Source organism: Piliocolobus tephrosceles, chromosome 19 (assembly GCF_002776525.5).
Source record: "Piliocolobus tephrosceles isolate RC106 chromosome 19, ASM277652v3, whole genome shotgun sequence".
Taxonomy (NCBI): Eukaryota; Metazoa; Chordata; class Mammalia; order Primates; family Cercopithecidae; genus Piliocolobus; species Piliocolobus tephrosceles.
The window spans coordinates 38,888,638-38,916,480 of NC_045452.1; the positions used below are offsets into that span (position 1 = coordinate 38,888,638).

Genomic DNA, 27,843 nt, shown 5'->3' on the forward strand with positions numbered 1-27,843 from the left:
ATAAGTGGGTTTAGAAAGTGACAGATAATATCGTTGATAGTTTTATTCCCCTGATTACCTTAGAATATACACATTACACATCATCTCCTTGGCATGCTCTTTTTAAAAACAAACACACCCAGTGTCCCATCGTGATTGTCTCATGTTCCCCGCTCGCACGCCTAATCATGTTCCCTCTTCTAATGCAGAGCAGTAGCTCCTGGGTTTTAGGTGACATTGTAGACATTACACGCGTAGAAATGTATGACATGGAAACGAAGCATGGAATCATGTTAGACTTTGGAAAAACAGTTTCTGTTCATTAGGGTAGCTTCTTCAGAATGCTTCGTTAACGGCACTTGCAAACATATTGGAAGTTCTCTTTCTTTTCTCATGTAGACACTTGAATTCAGCACTATGTTAATACAAAATAGTTGAGGGCCAAATACGTACTGGTGAGATCAAATAATCAATCAGTCAGTCATAACCTTTTTTTCCCCAATAACCTAAGACCTAGTATCTAGATTTAATTATTGTGAGGTATTTGTTTTTGTGTTGACTTAATCATCGTTTATACTCTAGATGTTTCTTTTTAAAATAAAATGTTGCATTTTCTCATTACGGAAACAACAATGACCAAAGGAAAAACAAATGGTACATTGGTTGCAACCCTCTTGCCAACTCTCTTTTGAGAAGAAAGGTAAAGAAGTGGGGAAGAGGGTGCTAGACACTGTCTGGGAGAAGAACTAAATTTTTAAAAGTCCCTGAGGCACCTTCCCTGTCACACACCACATCCACTGTCCATGTGCAAAGGACTTCTTCAAAAATAAAAACCTGTTATTGGGAGTCTCTGCTCCCATGACTTTTTATTTGCTGCCATATTTGAAGCTCTATTGTGCATTATTACATGGAAACAGATAAATATCATAAATTTAATTTAGTTTCTATCGAGGTGCGTATTTGATCTTATGAACATTCTCCATGACATTTGCCTTCTTCGACATTGTTTTTAATGCTTGTCAATATGCATGTGTTCTCTCTCTCCCTGAGCGTATTTACAGTTTTCACTCTGATAAACACTGTAGCAAATGAACAGTCCTGTATGTTAATTCAGTGTGCATACGTGTGAGTGAAGTGAAGTGGTACCAGCCATATAGAAGGCTCTTACTCAGTACTGCCCAAGGGCACTTAGGCCACCAACAGTATGGGTAGGTGTATGTGGCCCAGCATCCTCACCAACTAGATAACATTTTTTTAAAAATAGTCTTTACAACCTGATGGTTGAACATGCCCTCTCATTTTAATTTGCATACTTAGATTGTTAACGTTGTTTAAAATGTTTTATCTTATGTTAACAGACCACTTCTACTTCTCCTTTGGGAAACTTCTTATTCAGGTTACTTGCACACTTATCTCTATGTCTTATTTATTTGAAAGTGTTTCTACATGGATTAAATAATGCTTTGTCTGTCTTGGATGTTACTGACGTTTTATCCCTTCTTACCACTAACTTAAAAATTAAGTTGTTGTAGTAGCTTTTTTGTCTTTAAATTTCATGTGCAATATTAAGTCATCAAAGAAAAAAAACTAGAAATTGCAATTTTTTAAAAAGTTAAATTCCCCCCCAAATAACATCACTCAAAGATAACCAAAGATAACTGCTGCAAACATGTTTTGTCTCTAGCCTGTCAGTCCTCTTCACAAGCAATTGTATACCCATTGATGCACATTATACATCTTTAAAATTTTTGATCATATGATTGTTGCTGGCTTATAATCTTCTTTCTTCAGTTAACAATATGCTACGTATGTCTTGTTGTAACAACAAATATGGTGCTTAATATGACTTTTTTTTTTTTTTTCTGGAGATGGAGTCTTGCTCTGTCACCCAGGCTGGAGTGCAGTGGTGCAGTCTCAGCTCACTGCAGCCTCTGCCCCCTGGGTTCAAGCAATTATCCTGCCTCAGCCTCCCAAGCAGCTGGGATTACAAGTGCATGCCACGCCCAGCTAATTTTTTGTATTTTTAGTGGAGATGAGGTTTCACCATGTTGGCCAGGCTGGTCTTGAACTCCATGACTTTTTAATGTCTGTGTAATGTTTATTTTAATACATCAATAATTACATTTATCTAATTAGTTAAGATTGAGTTCAGCTACTTAAATTCACAAGAGTCTATTTTTCTCATAAGAGGACTCTGGATGTAGACAGCTCAGGACTATTTGGCTTGGCTAAGTATCAGGCACCCAAACTCCTTATGTGTTAGGAAGATTTCTGCCTCTCCTAGCAGCATTCTTCATCCTCAAATGATAGCCACCAAGCTATAGTGTCAACTTCCTTTCACATTTCCCTGGATAAGGAAGAGCAAAGGGAGATAGCTGCCCCTCCCACATGAGTCACCTCCCTTTAAGGTCCTTTCCAGAAGTGCATCACGGATCAATTTTACCAGCATCTCCCTGGATCACTGGCCGGGTCGCCCCTGGCTGTGAAGCATCTGTAAGCCATCACGGACATAATATGTGTTATTTTCTTAAGTCGGGGGGGGTGTTGGATACTTGGCAACTAGATATCTCCAACACGATTGTTGAATGTCATATTTTTGGTTTTTGCCAGTTTTTCTCTTAGAAAAATATCATAATGACTTCTATCACATTTATCTTTGTATATGTGTTCATTTATCCCTGGGAATAAATGTCTATAAGTCGAGTTGCTGACTCAAGGAGTAAATAATTTTTATAACTTTCAATATGTATTGACAATTTGCCAGCATTTTATTCATTTACACATCTCACCTCAGTTTGCTGTAGTTTCTGTCTCTCATAACCAAAATAATACTGGATATTAGGCTTTTTTTTTTTTACATTTTCCATTCTGGTAGAGAAACATTGTATATTGTTATTTTAATTATTCAAACAATAAATCTGTTTCTTAAGAACAATTTAGCCTTGCTTATGGAACAAGTTTTCTTTCATTGCAATGATCACTAAGAGCTGAAGTGCAGCTCCCTTATAAATGACAAAACTGTATAAACAAAATGAATTCAGCTTGTTTCCTTGAGAGATGGAACAATTTAATTCAGGGTAGGCCGAATTCCAGGCAAATCACTGCAGTTTAAAGGTAGCTATTGTAGAAATGAAACAATCTTTGCAAAAAAAAACAACAACAAAAAGATAATGTCATTACATTTTTGACCTTGGGTCTAGATACACAAAGTCTAAGACATTCAGTTCTCTTTTTTGGCTTATCTATTTCCATGAACAAATGAGGCCTCTTGTTTAAAAGAGATTTTTTTAAAAAAAATCAGAGCTTCATTTTGAGGTGGGTCTCACCTGTACTCCCAGAAGTCCACAGCTTAATGCCATTCTCTTGCATGCATGTCATTTATACTGGAGGGAAAATAGTTTCAGTGGTTGTCCTGAGGACCAGGGCCATCTCCTTGTTACCTGCTGAGAAGCAAAGAGGGACTGCAAATACAAGAGAATAAATGATGCATCAGCCTGGGGCCTGGCCTGGGCCTCCTTTGCTCTCTCTGGCTGCCCAGAGAATCTCTGACCTCCAGGGAATCTTGGTCTGGGAATATCCAAAGACAAGAGTCAGAGCATGCCTGGGGGTGATGCTGGAGGACAATGGGGAGTAGTTTGCATTTAAAATAGCATTGTCAGCATACCCCAGGAGTAGGGAGTCTGAGGAAAGACTTGAAAAACAGATGAGTCCTGTGCTCCTGTCCTCAGAGCGAGAGCAGTTGGGTCCAGCTAGTTCCCAAGTTGGGGGTGGGGGGTGAGGCGGGGAGGATGATGCCTGGAACGATTCAGAAACACCAAGGAGGTCATTGCAGCTGTGGCAGAGTTAGTGAAAGGGAGTTCTGGGAAAGGAGACTCCTGCACTGGGTCCCCATCAGTCATTGCAAGGACCTGGGTCTGCCCAAGTCGGGAGTGGGTATGGCGAGCATGAGGGTTGCGATGGTGATACACTCTCTTCAGCTGCTGCTGTGCTGAAGCCAGAAGCTAGGAGGCTAGCTGGGTAATCAGGGAGAGATGGTGTGATCTGCTTCATGCTTTAAAAGGATCACACTGGCATGCTGTTTTGAAAGCAGACTGTGTGGAGGACAGGAATTTCAGCAGGAGAGCTGTTCCAAGGCCTTGGCTGGGATGTGGCCGGGACCAGGGTGATGACAGTGGAGGAGGGACAAATAGTTGGATTCTGAATGTCTTTGAGTGACAGATTTACTATGGGTGTGACAGAAAAGGGGAATGCCAGGCAATCAGGAGAGTGGAAGTGCCTGTGACAGACAGGACAACTCCAGGAGGGCAGCTCTGGGGCTGGGATAAGATCAGCGTTTTGGGCTCCTCTCTTTGCAGACACAGCTGTCAATTTCCAGTATAAGCAATGATAAATTTTCTAAATATCCTAGATTTCACTGAATATTTTCTACATTGTCAGGGCTTAGACCCTCTATGTTCTATTCTGCAGCCATATGCCCAACTTTTGCAATTGCCAGTTCTATGTTAGATTGATTTTGTGCTAAGTATGAGTTATTTGGCCACAGTGAGGAATATTCCAACCTCTTTCTGGTTTGCAATGGTTTGTTCCTTGCCTTTTTACACCCAAAGGACAGAGTATCTGGTAGGATATTGGTAGCTCACACTATCTCCTTGGAGGGACCACAGACTGCCTCATTTCCCTGTAGAAGGAACTTAATCTTTTTGATTCTGTGCACCAAAGAGCTGACTTTGAAGTCTGGTAAAATTATTATTATTATTATTATTAGTTTGTGATGGAGTCTCGCTCTGTCACCCGGCTGGAGTGCAGTGGCACGATCTTGGCTCGTTACAACCTCCACCTCCAGGTTCAAGTGATTCTTCTGCCTCAGCCTACCTAGCAGCAGGGACTACAGCCATGCACCACCACGCCCGGCTAATTTTTGTATTTTTAGTAGAGACAGGGTTTCACCACATTGGCCAGGCTGGTCTTAAACTCCTGACCTCGTCATTCACCCACCTTGGCCTCCCAAAGTGCTGGGATTACGTGTGTGAGCCACCGCACCTACCCCAAAGTCTGGTAAATTTTTAGCTTGTATTTTGGTGTTTTCCATTTGGGGTGAATTTTCCCATAGATGTGGTGCATCTATTTAATAGGTGGATTCAGGTTATTTTTTTAAATATTTTTCCCATGAATTGTATATCTAAGTATTTGTTCTCTTCCCTGCTTTCATTTTCTTCTTCAGGGTCTCTCATTGTGGTTCCATAGGATTGCCACCTATTCTCTGTAGCTGTCCCTTTCTCTCTGCTTTTTTAACTCGTTGATTTCCATTTTAATTTGTTCTATATTTTTGCATTTCTATTCTCCGTGTCTTTTCCCCGGCAAGGTCTGTTCTTCTTTGTGACCGCTCTGGTTCTGCCTTCACTGCTGTGAGTTTATATTTTTTTCTCCTTCTTTCTCTCTATCTCTGCCAGCTCACAGTTTACCCTTCTTCAGCCATGGCGTAATAGACAAGTGACTGTTTTATTCACAGTCTTCATCTAAGTCATGACACCCGGTCTTGTTCTGTTTCTTTCTTCTATTTTGCTTATTGTTATCTTTGCTAGATCTTGGCTTCCTTTTGAATACAGTAGCCCCAAGACCCCCAGGGGATGACTGAACCATGGGGAGCACCAAACCCTACATATACTATGTGCTTTCCTACACATGCATACCCCTGATAAAGTTTAATTTATAAATCAGGCACAGTAAGAGATTAACAAAAATTATGACTACTAGAATAACATTTTTATTACAATGTCCTGTAATAAAAGCTATGTGAATGTGCTCGCTCGCTCTCTCTCAGAATATCTTATGAGGCTATACTTACCTATTTTCAGACTGTAGTTGACCTCAGGTAGCTTAAACCATGGAAAGTGAAAACGTGGATGAGGGGAAACTACTGTACTTACGTTTGAAGAAAATCAGTGTCCTCAGAAAAAGATTGTTTTGGGCAAATGCCTGATTCCTCAGCTCACCCTACTTCTAAGATTCTAAGCCACATCAGGCCTGGGAAAATGCCCACCCACACCCGGCCTGCGCATACTGTTTTCACTGATGGAGGCTTTGCCCTCACCTGTGACCCACTCTGCTGGGGCTTGCTGAAGTTGACAGTGGTGGCCCTGGTTCCGTCGTCTTCCTGCATCCTCTTCTTCTCAGTTACCCTGTTGGTTGCCCATTTACCCATTCTGTAGTTGGAAGTTTAGCTATTTTCTAATTTCATAGGAAATAGAGGTTGTATTTTTCTAGGCTTTGCTCTCCCATTTGCTTTCATGTTGTTCCCAGGAAGAGAAGAAGAAATGCTGGTTTATGCCTCCATCTTCAAATATGAAATTCTATTGTTTATATACAAAGGTTCATTGAATTTGGACTTGATTTTAGTAAAATAAGTGAAGTAGGAATCTAGAAGGAGGAGTAGAAATCATCAGTTAGGAGACTGGGCTATAAGTTCAAACCCCAGCCACAACACAACACTGTGTGGTTGCGTGACTGCATGTAGATTACCTACCCCATATGAACCACAGCATCCTTGCATCTGAAACAGATACAATAAGGGGATAAATGTGATGATTTAGTAAGATGACTCATAGAAAGCATTTATTATGGCTTCTGGCACATAGCCATTAGTCAATACGTATTAGCTATTATTAATATCATTATTGTCATTATCATGAACTTACATGGTTAGCCATTTGTCCAAAAACCATTTGTTGAAGAGCCCAAATTTTTTCATTTGTGATGCTTTATTGTCTAAGGGGAAAATGTGAATACTGGAGTCTGTGTTTCAGCCTTTTCTCTGTTACACTGAACTGCCTGTTCAGCACCACACGTATTAGAAGTTTACCTCTTTCTATTTTAATATCTGTTTTGAGACTACTCCCCTTGTGACTTTTATTTTTCAAAAATGTCCTGGCTTTTTCTGCATGGATTTTTGTTTGCTTGTTCCTTCTAGATGAATATTAAGATAACTTTGTCAAGTTTCAAAAAACATCTGGAAAATTTGGAGGATCATAAATTTAAAGCTTAACACGAAGAATGTTGATGTCGTTAGAATATTGAGTCTTCCCAGGCAATACCATGGATAGTCCTTTCATGTATCCAAGTTTTTCTTTTATGAACATTAATAATTTTATTGCATTCTTTCCATTTGTCAGTGGTAGTGAATTTTTTATAAGCTACGACATCTGGTTTTCTTTGGTCCTCGTTGGTTTTCTGGGTGGAAAGGGGTCAAGGGCTGTCTATAGTCAGTCTTTGTTGAGCTTGTCCTTATGTAGCTGTCCACAGCTCTTTCTTCTCCCAGCAAGGGTGATGCTGTTCTGAATTTAGAGGAGTTTCTATTTCCCCACTCCGTAGCTCATACATAGGGCTGCAATGGGGGTGTGACCCTATTTCTTCCTGTCTCTCTCAAGATTGGCTTCTCCCCCTGCTCCTTTTCCTGTGTCCTTTCTGCTCACTGTAGTTTCTCCAACTCCATATTTCCCTGGAGGCTCCAGAGAATCCACCACTAGTTGGTGCACACGCAGTTTTACTTTTGCTACTCCTTCTCCTACTGTCCCCAGACAAGGTGCTGGAGGCTGTCACTTCTGCACTCACTCAGCACAGTCCCCCAGAGGGTCCGGCTATCCCTTACCACTAAGGCCCTAAAAGCACCCTCTTCTGCTCGATGTCAACCCACCTGCAGAAATCTTCCCCTGTGATTATAGACTCATCAAAGGGGGCAAAAGGAACTTGATTATTTTGTTGAGAGATTCATAGCAATAAAACTAGGCACTCCAGACAGTTAACTAAATGTCTCCATGCAAGATGGAGGGGGAAACACATGCTGTGCTCAATACCGGCCAAATTGCTCAAGTGACCCTCTCTGGAGTCCCCTCCTACTTCAGAGGGGTGCCCTGGAATGGCTCACCTTGATCCTGCCCACAACTTCCCTCCCAAGGTCTAGGGGACATCCCTGGGACCTTCTGTCGCCCTCAAGACCTATGTCTCAGAAGACCATGAGAAATATGAGGGAAAGGACAAGCCCAAGTCCCTCAAGCAGGTTAATTCTAGAGCAGGTTTTCTGTCAACACCAGTTTCAGACCTCTTCGGTGAGATGAACAAGGCAATCTCTTTCTCAGCAGTCAAGAGAGGGCTCACTGCAGATCACACTGAGGATGACACTGCAGATCACACTACAGATCACCTGCAGATCACACTACAGATCACCTGTAGATCACACTGCAGATCACCTGTGGATCACTTGAAGATCACACTGTGGATCACATTGCAGATCACACCATGGATCACACTGTGGATGACACTGCAGATCACACTGTGGATCACACTGCAGATCAGACTGCAGATCACACTGCAGACCAGACTGCATATCTCACTGCAGATACCTTCAGATTGCACTGCAGATCACACCATAGATCACACTGTGGATGACACTGCAGATCATACTGCAGACCCGACTGCAGATCTCACTGCAGATACCTTCAGTTGACACTGTAGATCACACTGCAGGTCACACTGCAGTTCACACTGAGGATGACACTGCAGATTACCTGTGGATCACACTGTGGATCATGCTGCAGATCAGACTGCAGATCTCACTGCAGGTCACACTGTGGATCACACTGCACATCAACTGTGGATCACCTGCAGATCACACTGCAGATCACACCATGGACCACACTGCAGATCACCTGTGGATCACACTGCAGGTCACACTGTGGATCACACTGCAGATTACCTGCTGGTCACACTGCAGATCATGCTGCAGATCACACTGTGGATTACACTGAGGATCACACTGCAGATCACACTGTGGATTACACTGAGGATCACACTGCAGATCACACTGTGGATTACACTGAGGATCACCTGCAGATCACACTGTGGATCACACTATGGATCACACTGTGGATTACACTGCGGATCACACTGCAGATGACACTGTGGAACACACTGGAGATCACACTTTCCAAAGATAAGTCTGGAAAGGAGAAAATTTTCAAGAGACATAAATTTTCTTAAATAAAATTCTTTTGTTTTTCCTCGATTTATATTAAAATAGCTCATTGGGGGGTATGTTCATAGAGCCCAGTTGGGATGCTCCTGGGTTCTTAGGTCCTCCGAGCCTCCTCCCCAAGTTCTGGTCCCTTTGCCCTGCTCTGTATGCCCTTGCATGTTTCACTCTGCCCCACCCTTGTGCCTGAGTGCCTCTGGGTCCAGTGTCCAACGTGCTTCTTCTCATTCTTTTTTTGCCCTTGCTGCCACTCACTCTGACCTTGAATGCCAATTCCACAGGCTTTGCTCAGACAAATGTCTCTTTTGCATTCCTTTTCTGGGAAATTGGGTCTCTGCATTGTCTCTGACCCTTGTCTTGTTCATCTCCTTGGGACCAGTCCCTATAATCCTGACCCTATGTTAATCCTCTTAGTGTGGATCAGCAGAATAAAACTTCTGACCACAAGCCTGACCTGGTGGAGGCTGCTGCCCTCCCACTGTCCCACCCATGGCTGTGCATCTGCAGACCATTCAGTGCTCTCACCATGCCCCTCCTAGACTCACCATTTGTCCTGCTCTGTGCTGTTTAGAGCACCCCAAGCCTCCACATCCATGGTTTTGACCTCTTCCATGTCCTTGGTTTCCTGGAACAGCAGTGACTGCCTGTTCACACCGGTGCATTCCTCTGATCCAGGCTATCAGGTCCCGGCTCTCACCTAGTGCTGCCTATTTCCAATTATGTGGTAAGATGCATATATTCAATTAATATGGGGAAATAATTCAAATAATCCAAAAAGGAGAAGAAGGCAATATCTTTCTGTGGCACACATGGTAAAAATAAAGCCAAGTTCAAAGTCCAGTGTGGATCCCTCATGCACAACAAAAGGAGCTCTGCTTGTGTGTTCCCCAAGAAGAGACAAGGGGCCTCACAAAGAAATAGTTTTAAAAACAGGTTGTAAGCTGAACAGAGAAGGTGAGTGTTCCACATATTGTTTTATTTTCTTCCTTTGATGGTAGGGAAACACTTAGCAGAGCAGAAAACCTTCTGCCTTCCTCTGTGCTACCCTAATCAGCATCTCAGTGGCTCTGGGAGCTGCTGCAGGACCTCTGCAGGGTCCTCACCTAAGGAAGTATAATTCCTCTAAGTCTTGGTGGAGCCACCAGGACTGTCAACCCCAACGCTCATCTTGCTTTTCCTTTATTTTTTCAGCCTCCTCCATCTTTCTTCCTTATTTATATCCCAGGAAACTTTCTAGAAGCCTTCTTCTGGGTATAGGCAGCCACAGTGAGGACAAATGCTCGGGGAGCTCTTGTTCCAGGGAAATGGTGGCTGGAGACCTCGAATGGTAGACACAGCTGCAGGGCTCCTCCCAGGAGCAAGGCGAAGCCTGGTGGCATCTGTATAATTGAGTTACCTCAACCACCTCCAATATCACATGACCCCTTGACGAGTGCTGAATCCTGTTCAGTTCACGGCTCAGTTTTCTGATAAGTGAATGAAGGGCCAATGTTTCATCTGGCTGATAAAATAGGATTTTTGCATATTAGTTACATAATTCCTTATTAGTTACAGAATTAGACATTGAAGTGCTAGTGGACTAGCAAGTTGTAACAAATCTTGATTACGCACTAATCTAGACCATGACATTTCCATTGTTTTCAGCAGATAGCCTCAACATAGAAATGAAGGCATTAAGGAAAGATAACTGAATCACACAGTGGACACAATTATGTGCACATTTATAAAAGAAGTAACCTGGATGGTGTCTGTTAGGGTGTGGTGTGTTATCAAGAAGGGATTTAATAACGGGAGTTAGAGGCATGCAAAATCTTTTGAATCATTGGACAAACTGAATGGCCCCTTAAGCACTTGAGCAGTGTAGGAACTATGAGATGCCCCTCCCATCACTGCTAACAGCTACCTCTAGTGCTCAAGCAGTGATTTGTACAAGTTATCCCACAGGCAGCCATAAACCTAATGTTTGGGGTTGACCCAGGTATCAATTTGCTGCTTCTAAAACAAAATAATGGCTTTTCCACCTTTGCACCTTCCAAATTGTTTTTAAGTGCCTCTCACTGGTAAAATGTAAACCAGAATCTAGTAACAAAGGAGCTGGGGAATGTAGTCTTCAGGCTTTCAAACCCTGCAATTTAGGGTAGAGTTTAGAGGGAAAGTGGTAGTTCTAAAGATCAGCACACACCATCTGACACAAACTTTCAGTGACATAAATATTACCTGCACAGTTGTGGAAGCTTCTTTCTCAGGGATTGGAAACGTCTCTCCAGCCTGGAAACAAGCCAGTAGTGTCTCAGGACTGTGCCTCTGTTCACTTCTGGATTCTTCTTTGTGACAGAACTCTTCAGCACTCCTCCACTGCATAAGCATTGTATTTCAGCTGCTAAACCTTATTTAGGTGCAGCTGCTGTTGCTAGTCTTGCTTTTTCTCTTCTCTTTCCATTGCGACCTCTATCTGTTTACCCAATGACTTCCTGCAATCCCCCAACTCTTCTCAGAGAAGGAAGCCCCCCTTCCGAAAGAAGGAAAACAAATTCATTCTTGAGGAAAACACCACTCTCTCCATCAGGATGAAAGGGATTTTGTTTGACTCCTTGGTGAGAAGAAAGAACAGCTTACAGCCTGACCATTGGTGTGCAAACCATAGAGCCTAAAGAGACCTCCTTTAGGTCCTGCGACTGAAGAGTCCTAAGGGGACCTCTCTGGATGAGCTGATTGACCAGGCTCTCATGGTCCTTTTATGCAGGCGTTTATACCCACATTCTTACAATCTTGTTTTGCTTTATGTGCACAACAGTCCTACATCATATGTAAAGGGATTATTCTCCTCATTCATATATGACGAAATTAAGGATGCAGAGAAAAGCCACTTGCTTTAAGGCACGGGTAGTTTTAGAGAGCATGAGAACCCAACCCTTTTGGCTTTTAGCCAAGTGCCCTCTCTATAGACCAGCAAAGACTTAACAGTGAAATAAAATTTAAAAAAAAAAAAAAAAAAGAAACAATTTTCTTATTTGCTGCTGCCTTCAAATTGGGCTCATTTGGTGACAATCAGCCAATCTTTTTCCACTGTCCCTTAGCATCAGTCCCTGGGAACACAGCTAGGCATACCTTTGCAATTAAATAAGAAAGGTGACCCACTGTTAATGTAACTAGCAATTCAGCGTGTGCCTTACATATTGCTTTAGCATTTTATTTTCATGTAATGGAGCATTGAAATTGTCCCCACTTGACCCCTGCTAGCCACAGAAAATTGACAGTGTTTTAATTAATGACTGCTGGTTGCTGCATTGTATCTTCTAGCTAATTACCTAAAGTGCTTACTTTGTGCTAAGAAGATTACAGGATTTTACATACTGATGCAGTGGGTTAAATTTTACTCTTTAGAATAAAGATGAATCCGAAGTAGATGACTGATAGGTTATTCTGTCAAACCCTGGCAAAGTCCACTTCCCTCAAATTAAGCAAACGCTAACCCTTGAACTGTAGTCCTCATAGTAGATGAATTGGTTGGCAGTGTGTTCACTATTATTCCGTTTAGCAACCACAATTAAATCTTTAGATGCAATAACCCTTCAACTTAGGTTCATTTTTCTGATGAAGAAAAGATTTAATGTTTTCTTAAATGCATTTGAAACTTTATTTCTGCCTTCTTTAGGACCTTTTAATAATAAAGAGGCTTACCTCAGTCTAGCTAAGAATTAACAGATCATCCTTTTCTGCTATTTAATTGAGACAACTTAGCATTGTAGTTAATTTTATGTTGTGATTCTTTAATATAAATGTGTCAACTATTACAAGCATTTTTCAGGTGAAAATTATTTAAGAAAAGGAAAAAAATGTGTTGTTGACATAGATATTCATGTAAATTTTTCAAACCATACCAGCATTTTGTTTGATTTTCAATTTCTTAAATACAGTTTTATATAATTTGAAATTTTTAGATTACCTATCTTATGGTTATATTTTTTCAATCCTATATTTGGTTGAGTTTTCAGCTTATGTGTATTGGACTGCATCTACTCTCAATTTACAGTCAACTTTGAGAAAGACATCAATAGCCTTTACTGATTTTCAAAGTGTGTTACAAATTTAAGCACTTAAATAGAAGTTGAAGGCTTTTTCCTTAATTTTAACTTCCAATAAATCTATTATCCTTACACTAATGAACACAATATCTACAAGAAGTAATTTGATAATTTATAAAAACCAAATTATTTTAAAATGCAGTATAATTTTGCAGGAGAAAAAAGCATATGATTATCTCAATATATGATTAAAAGGTAGCTAATAATATTCAACATCCTATTGTGATTAAAGCAACAAGAACAAAAAAAGAGTTTTCTAAAATAATTACATAGAAACACTTCCTTATAACCTAACATGCTTTGGAAAATGAAGAAAAAGACAAAAGCTCAGTAGAAAAATGGGTAAGGGATACAAATAGGCTGTTTACCAAAGAACAAATATAGATGACCAATACATTCATGATGCTCAAAATTATCTATAAAGAAAAACAAACAAAAAAATACAAAAATCTGCCAAAATGTGCAAATTGAAATAGTGATGTATAGTATTGATGAAGATTTAAAAGATTAATAGCATACATGTTTGAGGAAAAAATTAACCCTCAGCTAGTGCTGAATGAGATAACAGTACGGTTTTAAGGCAGTGTATTGTAAATATGGCAATATATTTTAAGATTTGAAGATGCATCACCTTTGGTCCAAAATTCTTCTCCCTGAGTTAGGCATACAGCTTGCCTACCACTATATATTTCTCTCTATTGATGGACTGATTGATGAGTGGAGACATTCACTGCAACATGGTCCTTATTCTTGCGGAATGGGAAAGACAGAAAGCCATACAATCTTAAAATTATTAAATAATTAAAAACAGAACGTTATAAAGCACAAAGTTGTTTGCTTACTATGAGCCTTACCAATACATAGTTCAAGAACTTTAGTCCTTTTACCATCCTATGATGAAGGTTCTATCATTATTTCCATTTTACAAGTTAAGAAGCTTAAATGTTATGTAACTTTAATTTTACACATATGTTAGGAATCTATGGCTGTGTAACAAATTATCCCAATTTAGTGGCTTAAGATGATATACATTTAATAGCTTCCCATTTCTGTAGGTCTGGAATGCATGTGTGGCTTAGCTGAGACCTCTGGTTCATGGTCTCCCCAACACTGAAGCCAAGGGATTGGCTGGGATGCAGTCATTTCAGAGCTTAGCTGTGAGAGGATCTTGTCCCAAGCTCATTCCTGTGATGGTTGATACGCTTTAGTTTCTCGACCACCCCCAGTTCCTTCCCATGGGAGCCTCTCCAAGGAACAGCTCAAAACATGGCAGCTGGAATTCCCCAGAGTTAGGACTGAAGGGGAGGGAGAAAGGAAGGAGAAAAAGATCTTTCCATTGATCTTTTTAGCCATAGATCCTCACCCAGTATCTGTCACAGTACAAGTGCTCAGTAATTAATAAAATCAATTTGCATAAAAACAAAGAATACATTATTTTATGTTGAGAAACTATTAGAAAGTCCATAATCCCTCCGAAGGCATTTACTTTTTTACTATTTGAATTTTTGACAAAAAAAAATTCAGATTCCCTAATCCAAAATTTTCATGCTTTAAATCCCAATAAGTAAACTGGTAAATAGCTTTCATTAATTGTTTTTCAAAATCAACCAGTCATATACTGATGTATTTATTTTTTCTCAAGCATTTTAGGCCAAGCCCAATGGCTCATGCCTGTTATCCCAACACTTTGGGAGGCTAAAGTGGAAGGATCAATTGTGGCCAAGAGTTTCAGACAGTCTGAGCAACATAGCAAGACCCCATCTTTACAAAAAAATTTTAAAAGCTTAGCAGGGTGTGGTGAAGTCTGCTTGTATTGTAGTCCCAGCTACTTGGGAGGCTGAGGTGGGCGGATTGCTTGAACCCAGGAGTTTGAGGCCACAGTGAGCTATGATGCTGTCACTGCCCTCCAAGCTGGGCAATAGAGCAAGACCCTGTCTCAAAAAAAAAAAAAAAAAAAAAAAAAAAAAGCCACCAAAATCTTCTGTGAACTTTCATATGAATTAAGTTTTTGTTTTTGTTTTTTTTTTTTTTATACTTTAAGTTCTGGGATACATGTGCAGAACGTGCAGGTTTGTTACAAAGGTATACATGTGCCATGGTGGTTTGCTGCACCGATCAACCTGTCATGTAGGTTTTAAGCCCTGGATGCATTAGGTATTTGTCCTAATGTTCTCCCTCCCTTTGCCCTACTCCCTCACAGACCCCAGTATGTGATGTTCCCTTCCCTGTGTCCATGTGTTCTCATTGTTCAACTCCCACTTATGAGTGAGAACATGCAGTGTTTGGTTTTCTGTTCCTGTGTTAGTTTGCTAAGAACGATGGTTTCCAGCTTCATGCAAAGAACATGAACTCATTCTATTTTATGGCTGTATAGTATTCCATGGTATATATGTGCCACATTTTCCTTATCCAGTCTGTCATTGATGGGCATTTGGGTTGGTTCCAAGTCTTTGCTATTGTAAATAGTGCAGCAATAAACATACATGTGCATGTGTCTTTATAGTAAAATGATTTATAACCCTTTGGGTTATATACCCAGTAATGGGATGGCTGGGTCAAATGGTATTCCTGGTTCTAGGTCCTTGAGGAATCGCCCCATTGTCTTCCACAATGGTCGAACTAATTTACACTCCCACTAACAGTGTGAAAGCGTTCCTATTTCTCCACATCCTTTCCAGCATCTATTGTTTCCTCACTTTTTAATGATCACCATTATAACCGGCATGAGATGGTATCTCATTCTAGTTTTGATTTGCATTTCTCTAATGACCAGTGATGATGAGCTTTTTTTCATATGTTTCTTCGCCATGTAAATGTCTCACATGAATTAAGTTTTAAATTATCTATATTATACAAGTTGCTGGTATAATTCTGAATTTTGTACATTTGGTAATTTATTTCCAAGGAGGGAGCAGATTTAGGGATAAAAATGGTTGTCCTTTTAGTCTCACTTTATAAAATACTCATTAGCCCGAGTGAGGAAAGCAACATATTGAAGAGATAATAAAATACTGTTATGTTTTAAAAAATGTTTTTGTCCCTGACTTTGAATTCCTTATGAAAAGAAGAATTTTAAAAACATTTTCTACTTATAACCATTTTATGAAAATTCGTATTTTATGTATGTAATAAAGAACTAATGCAAACATGTGAGTTTTGTTAGTAGATGCTCCACCTTCTAAATGTACAATTATCCTATATTACATTTCTCTCAATTACCTTTAAATCAGATATCAGAAAACTGTGGGCCACAATTCAAATTCGGTCCACAACCTGTTTTTGCTTTTGTAAATAAGTATTTTAGACTATCTTATTTCCTCATAATGATCACCAACATTTGTCACAATATGCTAGGACAAAAATCAATTCTTCTCAGATTCAGTATTTTTGAAGACTCCTCCTTCTCTTCCTCCTCCCCTTCCTCCTTCTCCTCCCTTTCCTCCTCCTCCACTTGTTTTAGAGACAAAGTCTCACTGTCACCCAGGCTAGAGTACAGTGGAGCTCACTGTAACCTCAAACCCACCTCACCCTCTCAGTGCATTGGGAGTAGCTGAGACTACAGGCATGACCTAACATGTCCAGCTAATTTTTAAAATTTTTTATAGAAATGAGGTCTCACCCCATGACCCTGGCTGGTCTCAAACTCCTGATCTCAAGCCATGCCCCCACTCTGGTCTCCCAGAGTGCTGGGATTACAGGTGTGAGCTATCATGGCCTGCCAATAAGTTGTTATGAAGCACAATCATGCTATTTTGTTTCTGTATTTTCTATGGCTACTTTCATGATTCAGTGGCAGAGATGAGTACTTGTGATAGAGACTGTATGACCTGCTGAGTTTAAAATATTTACACACTGGCCTTCACAGAAAAAGATTACCAACCTCTTTCTGAAAATGTTAAGCATTTTTATTCATGAACATGGTATAACTCTCTAATTATTTAGGTCTTATTTAGTTTTCAATGACTTTTACAATTTTAAGTGGGCTGGTCTTGCACATATTTTGTTATATTTATTCTAAATATTTCATGTTTTTTGCCAATTTATTTTCTTTTTAATTTTTATTCCCAATTGGATGTTACTATTATATGTAAATGAAATTGACATTAATTTTTGTATATCGATGTTGTGTCCCATGACTTTGCTAAACTCATAGTTACAGCAACTTTTTTGTTTACACTTTTTGATTATGTAGAAAATAATGTTATCTGTCAGTAAAATTGATATTCTTATCAATCTACATTCATGTAATTTCATTTTTCTTTCTTTCTTTTCTTTTTTTTTTTTTTTTTTTTTTGAGACGGAGTCTCGCTCTGTCACCCAGGCTGGAGTGCAGTGGCATGATCTTGGCTCACTGCATCCTCTGCCTCCCAGGTTCAAGCTCAAGCAGTTCTCTGCCTCAGCCTCTCGAGTAGCTGGGATTAGCAGGAGAGTCCCTTGAACCTAGGAGGTGGAGGTTGCAGTGAGCTAAGATTGTGCCACTGCACTCCAGCCTGGGTGAGAGAGCAAGACTCCATCTCAAAAAAAAAAAAAAAAAAAAAAAAAATTCAGGTTGTTGTATGTCCCCTCTAGCAGTTCCATTTTGATGGGAACCACCTGTTGCAGGGATTCTACTTGATCTCCTTATTCAGTGTGAAAGGTCCCCTTAGGAACATTATCAGTTTCTCTCGTCTCTTCAGCGGGGCTAGAGACCAGTTGCTGAGAAATCTAAACCAGAAACATGGGAAAGGAAGGCACAGCCACAGTCTCTGCCATTGTGACCTCAAGTGAGACCAGTATACAAGCTGTCATTAGGGGTAGAGACAGCAGGAGAAATTATCTTCCCTTCTCCTGTCCTCAGATGCAAATTCTGAAGTTTCCTGTTTAAGGCCTGTGGAGATGGCTGACCTGTTCAGCTCCTGTGTAGGTTCTTGGGCCAGGGAGTTAGCAGCTTCTCTCTAGAACACATCCTTGGCCCAAATGTTGAGCTTCCTCCAGGAAGATCCTCACCCCAGAGCTTTCCCCTCAAGTCCCCAGACACTCAGGCCAGAGAAGAAAAATGCCCTGGGAGAATCTTTCAGGGCCTGAATTCCATTCTTCCATCCCACCCAACTCCTCCAGGCCAGAAGCAGGCAGCATGGCAGGTTCATCCAAATCACCATCTTCCCAGAACTCTTGTAGGACCTTCATAGTCTGTTTCATTATTGCTAAAATCCTTTTTTTTTTTACATAGTTGTATATGAATCCTTCATATGAATCATATCACAGTCATTATAACAGCATATCATATCCGTGCCATTTCCTCCTTGCATGGAAACCCTCTGAGGAGAGTGGCGTTTTAATTCTGTGCCGTCTTACTGCACTAATCTGATGTATTTATTTAAATAACATTAAATGATATTAACAGTGTATTGTGTTTCTAGACCAGAATATCACCACCCTTTAAGAAAAACCTGCAGTATTCCTATTCTCTTTGTAGCCTCAGACATGTGCAGTGAGCAAAGACTTCAAATGCTATGTCCCTGGAGCACTCCTTGTTTACATTCGTATTAAGTCCCTGGGAACACAAGGAATTTATTTAGCACCGTGAGAGTTGTCTGCTTCTGTGGTGGTTCTACTGTGATTTCTTTGAATAATTTATCAGCTACTTAACACTCATCAAATTTGGCTTTTTATATAGAAACTATCTGTAAGTTCTGTTAGTTTTTTATCTCAGAGTCTGAAATACTGTCATTTCAAATAAATGCTTTTCTCTCTAAACAAGAATTTTAATATTGGAGGAAGGAAAGAAAAACCTGCTGTATCCCGTGACTGCCTTATGGGATCTGTGTGAAGTGTCTGGTGCTTCTCTTTATGAGTCTGGGCGTACTTGAACTCATTGTGTTCCCATACGTTCTCACGTTTGCATCACTGCTCCTCTTTCTTTTTCTGTCTCAGGTGCTGGGGTTCCCCAGTTCCAGCCAATTGCCCTAAATGGCCGAATCCAAGTTCTCAGCAATGGGTCGTTGCTGATCAAGCATGTCGTGGAGGAAGACAGTGGCTACTACCTCTGCAAGGTCAGCAACGATGTGGGCGCAGACGTCAGCAAGTCCATGTACCTCACGGTTAAAAGTAAGAGAGAAGAAATGCTTTGTTTTACCTAGTTTAAATGCATAGGTCTCTGGGGGCTGCCATTTTCAATTGTCTCCATGCATACCTGTTTGAAATCAACACAAAAGGAGACCCATTGGTGTGATATATCTGGGTTTAAAGTTTTGTTGTTCTGGAAACATGATTGGAGAAGATGGTAAACGTCCAGCCAGTTGTTGACAGCGTGCCCAGGGCCCCTTGTGTGTGGAGCATGAGCCACATTCTTCTCTCCCTTTGGTTCTCACAGCCATTGGTATGGGCTCTGGGCAACCTAGCAGATGAGTAGGTCTTTGCCTTTAATACACACATTGCTACCCTGTTGATTTTCCTGTGGAAAAACCCAATACATGGCCTCAGATGTGCTCTTTACAAAGCCTTTTGTCATGCATTTTGTTATTTGCAAGCTGGCTTGTCCATGGATTTCCTTTTAATGACCATTTTAAAATCAAGTGACTAGTAAACAACTACACAACAGAAATGTCTAGGACTAGGCTTAATGCTGGCGCTGCTGGCCCAATATATACAAAAAGGTGCTTTATAATGAAATTATTTTCATACATTGGTCACTGGCAACCAAGTAAAGGATATAAAGTGAACCAGTTTTACTGAGTCATGCTTATTAACAAATGATGGTGCATCTAGTTTACAGTGAATGGCTTATGCCCATGTATGTAATTTTCCATTGAATGAACTGTGATTTATTCTTGATTACAAGGCTTTATTCAAACTCCCCTCTCATGTTTTTGTTTTTGTTTTTTTTTTGTTGTTGTTGTTTTTTGTTTTGTTTTTTTTTTTTTTTTTTGAGGCAGAGGTTCACTCTTTTGCCCAGGCTGGAGTGCAGTGGTGCCATCAAAGCTCACTGCAGCCTCGAACTCCTGAACTCAAGGGATTCTCCTACCTCAGCTTTCTTAGTAGCTAAGACTACCAGTGTATGCCACTGAGTCCAACGGTTTTTTTTTTTTTTTAACATTTTTTGTAAAGATGAGGGTCTCACTTTGTTGCCCAGGTTGGTCTCAAACTCCTTGCCTCAAGTGATCCTCCCCTCTTGGCCTCCCAGAGCACTGGGATTACAGGCGTGAGCCACCATGCCTGGCCCTCGGATTTCCTCTTTTTATTTAACTTTATTTCTGCTATGGATTCTTTGGAAAAGTCTCTACCATATGATTTATTAGAAGGATGGGATTTAAAAGTGACGTTCAGAGGTGTGTGCATTTGTGTGTGTACGATAGTGAAAGGCTAGCTAAACAGACAAGTATCGATCCTCACTCACTGAATATATTTTAGTTAGTCCACTATTTCCGACAGAACAATAAAAACATTCGAGTGTTTATTTATTAAACTTTTATATTGTGAAATGGATTATAATTACGAAATGGGGTTGTTTTAGAATATATTTTGCACGTACTCAGTACCTAGTTTTTGACTTTTAAATCATATGCTCTAGAGGAAATGATATGCAAGAATTTGATAGCAAATTGTGGTATCATTTAAATCCAGAGCTGAAATGGTAATTTTTGAAAGTTATAAATTGATGAAATAATATGGAAACCTAAAATCAGAGGAGCAGTGTTGACCAGAGTTGGTCCATCTTTCCCCAATGAAAGGGGTGTATTTTGCAGTTATTTTAATAGATTTTAAATGTATAAGATAATTTTCTAATCCATAAACACATATCTAGGACCTAATATATATAAAACCCTATGAAGGATACAAGTATAATCAACCATGGACCTTACCCTCATGAGTGACAGGCCTTGTGTTTTGGAAGGGGAGATAACCAGCAAGAAGATAGAAGCCACTGATTATAATGCAGGCTGAAGAGTCACATGGATCATGTCTGTGACATTCAGAGGAGGATGGGGGAATTAAGGAAATGTCGTCTTGGGGGAATTAAAGAAAGCTTCATGGAAAATAGCCTTCAAGAATAGAAGATGCTCCCACACGTCCTGTCTCCAGATCTCTGTACTCAGTGGTAGTTGTACAGCATCAGGGAGGACTAAGGAGATGAACTGGCCCCTGCCCTCTGGGAGCTTTTGCTCTCTGGGGATAATTGGGTGGGTATATGTCCAATTCCTGTCTGGCAGAATACACAATTGGTAGAACAGAGCCCAGAACACCAGGGTGCATGAAGAGGGTGTGATTTGCTTCTGTTTGTAGAATCAGTGACCATGTGCAATGAACTGAATGTCTGTGTCCCTTTAGTGTCCATATGTTACCCCCAGTGTGATGATATTAGAAGCTGAGTCCTTTGAGAAGTGATTGGTTCACAAAGGGGGAGCCCTCAGGGATGGAATTAGTGTCCTTATCGAAGGGACCCCAGAGAGCTCTCCTGTTCTCTGTTTCTACCATGCAAGGATACACAGGAAGGTGGCGACCTAGAGGAGGATGCTAGAACCTGCCCCTGTTGGCAGCCCCATCTCAGACTTCCGGCCTTAGAACTGTGAGGAATACATTTCCGTTGTTGGGAAGCCACCAAAGTGTGGCACTTTGTTACAGCAGCCTCAGTTGACTAAGAAACTACGGAATGAAAAGCTGCAGCATCTGAGTTCAGTCTTAAAGACACAAGGGGCTTCAAAAGGCAGGACTGTTGAGGCTAGAGAAGGTGTTCCAGGGAGAGGAGGCAGAGAAAGCAGATACAGGAAACTGAAAGATGCCAGGCAAGAGTAACTGTCTGTTCGAATGTTTTGCAGTACATGGAGGAGATGGGAGAGGAGAACGCTCAAAGTGAACACAGTTCAAAGAGAGATGATGGAGTTGGCCACATTTTAGATTCGTAACCTAATACAAGCTAATCATGGAGAGGTGGATTTAAATAAGTTAAATGCACCTCTCTGTGGCTGTTTGTTTTAGTTTACCTCTCTGGGCCTAGTAAATAGGAAGAACTATGCCATCTTCATAGAGTTATGAAAATTAAACGGAATAACACATGTGAAAACACATTGTATGATATAAGATGTTCTAAATAAGAATTCCAATACATACCTAGAGTAAGTGATTCTTTGGTTGGAAAGAAAGAGAAAATATATTGATGGTGCCATGCATAGTAGCATTTCCAGAAAGTTATTCTGAAAAAAGTTTAAAAGGCCACAGGCTAGGAAAAAGGAAGAAGAAAGAGGACCTCCATGGCCCATGGAGAGGTATATTCATCCTTGTGTAATACTCATCCAAAGCTCAGCCCTGGAGTGGTGTCTTTAGAAACTCTAATGGTGAATGTCTTTTTCCTAACCCTGGTTGTTTACGAACAATCAGTAAAGTGTTTGAGGATCTCAAACTGAAAAAAAAAAAAAAAATAGATATAAAGGAGAGTTTACTGGTCTAAATAAACACATTAAGTACCCTCCCTTTTCTATAAGTCATTTTTAAAAATGGGCTGCAAATATTTCTAAATTCAGTAGGGGAGACCTTGCTGTCTGATTGGATGACGTCAGGAAATTAAGACAGCTGCTCCTGCAGGAAGTCTGGACTCCCAGGATGGCCTGGTGCTGGCTGTAAACATAATTTAAAGACCCAAACTCTCCTGATGGGACCTGCTTCTGGGGGTTCACTGTGGGATCCTGTGAACCCTGCACAGATGAGTCTCCTATATGGGAAATTTTCTTACTGCTTTCAAGAAACAGCACTCCAACAATAAAGCATTTTAAAGGTAAACACCCACCACACACACACACGCGTGCGCGCGCACACATCTTTTTGTTGTTGTTATTGAATCAAGCATAAGGAAGCCACAGGCAAAGAAGAAAGCCGGCAAGCATGTATGGAATTGTCATGGAAAGCAGTCAATGGGATGGAAGGTTACTGCATGCAAATCTGTCCAGCTCTGTCGGGGTTCCTGCCTGTGAGTCTACACTGTCATCACAATTCTGGTTTATGTTTTACCCAAAATAATTATCATGTGAGATAACGATTAGGAGCCTTGGCAGAAAAGGCAGAGGGAGTAGGCTCTGCTTGCAATCAAATTTGGCTTCTGGTGATGACATCCTGCCCTATGCTCCAGGCCATTCAGGGGCTGCAGAAACTATGCCACATATGTGCCCCTTCCCCCAACCAAGAACTGTTTGAGGCCCAGGGAATGCCTTTATGTTAAAAAAAAAAAAAAAAAAAAAAAAAATAGCTCTGTCAATCGAGGAAAATAACGAGACAAGTCTCAATCATTTTAGGATATTTATTTGCCAAAGTTAGGATGTGCTTGGGAGACAGGTCTATTCCCTTCTCCAAAGGTGATTTTGAGGACTCCAAATTTAAAGGGGAAAGGACGAGATATTGAGAAGCAGACAGTTTTCACATAAACAAAAGGGGCAGAGGAAAACTGGGAAATGTGCATTTTACATACCACAGACAAAATGGGAAGGGGAACATTCAGTTACGCATTTGTGTCTGGTGGGCAGGGCTACTGCATCTGTAAAGATAAACTATCAAGTTGCATTGCCATGGTGAAGTTTTAACAGCTCACCAGGAATTTCCTTGTGGGCAAAATATGAGGGAAGCGTGTCACTTTTCATCTTGTAGCCATCTTGTTTAGGAACCAAAAGGTGGAGGCAGGTTTGTGTGACCCAATTCCCAGCTTGACTTTTCTCTTCGGCTACAGAAGTTTAGGGTCCCAAAATTTAATTTCCTTTCACAGCTCCAAAAACCACTGAATCTCTTAAATTGATAGCCATCGCTAAGGTTTGTCTCAGATGCCCAAATTACATCCTCCCTGCTCCCAGCTTTCTGCCACTGGGTGATCTGAAGCCTCATGTTTCCGGGAACACTGATTTCAGCATGAACCTGTGGCCTACGGTGAACAAGCAGCTCTGCTTTTGTGGGCTGCTCTGCATCGGTCCTTTCTGATCCTCGCATGCAGGACAAAAGAGCACCGCTTATCAAACAGGAGCAGGTGCTTCCCTGGAGAGTCAGTTACTCTTGGAATCTAATGAAGCCCCCAGCTCCCACAGTTAGCCCATGGGCTCCAGTCCAGCCTAGGTAATGTGGTCTTCCTCCTCCATGCTGAATCCGGGAAGGTCTGTGGGTCGCTATGCCCATCAGATTTCTGTACCGTCAGAATGCAAGTGCGTGTGTGTATACACATACATGTGCAAGCACCGACTCAACTCAGCTCTGACCTGACCGTCCACAGGGTCTTGGCTATTTCTGCTATTTCCGGACAGATCTCCATGTTGTGATTTGACCTCAGGCCACTCTCAAGTCCTGCCGTTGCCAGGGCAGATATATGGAGCCTGACATATAATAACCCATCTCCTTTCCTGTCAAAAGAATCCGTATCTAGGCCTGGATAATCCAGTCAACGTCTTTTGCTTTCTGCTCTCACCTGCTGCCACCAGGATGCACAGATCTTTACCCTAACCCCTAGTTAGCTAAATGGAAATCTCCAGTCCCTGTAGCATTGCTCTGGAGGAGGAAGCAGCCCAGCCCCAAGCTGCATCCCATGGTGAAGCTTCGGCCACCTTGAATCAACCCTACATGTTTCCCAGGCTCCTTATTATCACTCAGGCTGCTGAGCCAACCACCTCCCAGCAGACCCCTCCTCCAACACTGGAATTACAATTGAACAGGAGATTTGGGTAGGAACACAGATCCAAACCATATCAATCATCATTTCTGAATTATAGTTTAAGGCCTTCGCAAACACGACAAATTAGTGCCTGAAATAGAATATGAGGCGTCCCAGATTTACGAACACCCAGCTTATGCATTTTCCTAAATTCACAGTCACCAGCCCCTCCAGAAGCCCTCCAACAGTTTATCCTGTGCATATGCAACACTCAGATCCCTCCTGCTTCCCTCTCAATTCCAGTGGCCAGATACATCTGCAACTTTGCTGGGGATTTTTCCAAGGAAGGGTCTCCCGCAGAAGCTTCAGAGGGACTGCAGCTGTGCCAGCACTTTTATTTGGCACTTCTGGCCCCCAGAACTGTTTGAGAATAAATTTCTGGAGGCAGAAGCAGACCATGGGAGAAATCCAGGGAAAGTAAGTGTGGTGGAGGGGACATCGCTTAGTGAAGGAAACCCCTCAGCAGCTGCCACACCCTTGGTAGGGCATCCTGAGCTCCACCCAAACAGAAGCATTTCACTTCCCAAGTCTGCCTGAAATTGCACTGGCTAAAGATTGCCTGGAGTAAAAAAGGAATTTGTAAAACAGGAGGGTTCATTTAGTAGATGCAATTTGTTCCCTGCTCCAGTTTCAATTTCCCTCTTTTCTGTGTGCTGAAAGTTGAATTATTTCCCGTCCACCCACTAGATTTATATGTTGAATTCCTAACTTCCAGTATCTTATGTGACCACATTTGGAAATAGTGTCCTTGCACCTAGCAGATATAATTAGTGAAGATGAGGTTCTACTGAAGTAGGCTGGATCCCTAATCCCATGTGACCGGTGTCCTTATAAAAAGGGGACAATGTGGATGCAGACACAAATGGAAAACATAGCTGGGCGAAGACAGAGATTGGAGTTATGCTGCCACAGGCCATGAGACACTTGGCCAGGCAAGGAAGGGGTCTCCTGTAGAAGCTTCAGAGGGACTCCAGCCCTGCCGGAACTGTCATTTTGGACTTAGCCCCCAGAAAGGTGTGAGAATAAATTGCTGTTGGTTAAGCCCCCCAGTTTGTGCAGCTTTGTTCCAGCAGCCCCGGACACCGTACACTCAGTGACAACAGAACTCTTTTTTTTTGAGATGGAGTCACGCTCTGTCACCCAGGCTGCAGTGCAGTGGCCAGATCTGAGCTCACTGCAAGCTCCGCCTCCCAGGTTTATGCCATTCTCCTGCCTCAGCCTCCCGAGTAGCTGGGACTACAGGCGCCCGCCACCTCGCCCGGCTAGCTTTTTGTATTTTTTAGTAGAGACGGGGTTTCACCGTGTCAGCCAGGATGGTCTCGATCTCCTGACCTCGTGATCCGCCCGTCTCGGCCTCCCAAAGTGCTGGGATTACAGGCTTGAGCCACCACGCCCGGCCTAACAGAACTCTTTTGCAGTCTTGTTTTGGAGAGAAGCCCGCCGCAAGCCACATCACCTGCCTAAGCAGGAGAGTCCAAATCCATCAAAGCCACTGGGTGTGAGCCCTGGCCAGGACTCCTCAAAGGCAGCAGCTCCCTTTGATTTAAGGATGGTCAGATAACCGGGATTTGAACAATGAAATGTAACAACAATTCTTTTGAGCAGTTTCTGGAGAAGGTTTCCGTATTCTTAATGTGGGACTCTGCAGGAGAGGTTTATCTCATTTAATTCTTGACCCCGTGATGTGTGGCAGTACATGAGATCACCTGGGACTTTATTGCCTTTGCTGTCTAGGCCAAGGTGGGTCAGGGTTTTTGCATTTGCAGCTGGAGGCATCCAAACTAATTAGGTAAGGAGACAGCTGCATCACCAATTCATGGAGTGCGATTCAGCCACTGTGCTCCCCTCAGTAATCATGCTGAAATAAATGGCTCTGGGGGAATAAGGAGTTTGATCTGGGTTGAGAAGCTGTAGGGATTTGCAGTGCATGCTTTGGGCTGGGGAAGAACAACTCTGTGGGAGGACAGTTGAAGGTAGACGGCAGCTCTTGGACCTGGGCACATCCGGTGGCTCACAGCAGGGACGTCAGTACCTGGTGAGGGAGAAGGATAAACAGCCTTTTAAAAAAATTACTGGGGCCAGTAAAAATCTTATTTTTCCCCTTTACTGTTCTTCTCCTCCTCCTCCTCCTGCCTCTCCTCCTCTTCATCCTTCTGTTCTGAGGCGCTCTTCTACCAGGCAAATGAAATGTTATATATATTTTTAAACTTTGGGGTAATTGTGGCTATTTCAATGTTTTTCAATTGATTTAAGGTCCTTCTGTTCCATGGCCTTCCCCTGTGGCCACAATGTTCTGAGCCCTCAATCAGCCGTGACCTTCCACACTGGCATCTGCTGAGACATCTGCACTACCACTTGGTCCTTGGCTGTGGGGTCCCTGCTTAGCTCCCTTTGCATCTCCTCCTGTCTTCTGGCTGCCCCTGGCCAGATCCGCCCATTTGCCCATCAGCAGGGTTCATTGAGCACTCCCTAGTGTCACGAATTGGTCTACATCCTGTGCACTCTGAACAAGACCGAGTGTTAGTTCACTGTTATGGAGCACATATTCCCTTGAAGAGAAAGACATGCAGACGGGTACATAACAGAATGCCTGGCAGGGGTAGAGTGATGTAAGAAACCAAGGTGTGCATATGTCTTGCAGAAAGCATTCCAGGCAAATGAAATAGCAGGGGCAAAGGCTGAAGGAAGAAGTTGGTTATGTCTGTGGAGTGGCAAGGACCCTGTTTGCTTGGAATGTATATATGTGTGTATTTGTATATATGTGTGTATGTACACATACATATGTTTGTGTGTGCACACATACAGTATATACATAGACCCACACAATCCAGATTTTTTTTTTTTTTTTTTTTTGAGATGGAATGTCTCTCTTGTTGCCCAGGCTGGAGTTCAGTGGTGCCATCTCAGCTCACTGTAACCTCCATCTCCTGGTTCAAGTGATTTTCCTGCTTCAGCCTCCCAAGTAGCTGGGCTTCAGGCACCCACCACCATGCCCATCTAATTTTTGTATTTTAGTAGAGATGTGGTTTCACCATGTTGGCCAGGCTGGCCTCAAACTCCTGACCTCAATGATCTGCCTGCCTCGGCCTTCCAAAGTG

General features: G+C 41.8%; 1 protein-coding gene across 1 annotated transcript in view; it reads left to right on the forward strand.

Moving 5' to 3' along the window:
* DSCAM (DS cell adhesion molecule) overlaps nucleotides 1–27,843 on the forward strand; it is a 703,505-nt gene that overhangs the window by 431,652 nt on the left and 244,010 nt on the right. The window contains exon 11 of the mRNA XM_023193411.2: nucleotides 19,003–19,176. Coding sequence (XP_023049179.2) covers nucleotides 19,003–19,176 — 174 coding nt within the window. The remainder of the gene's footprint in view (nucleotides 1–19,002; nucleotides 19,177–27,843) is intronic.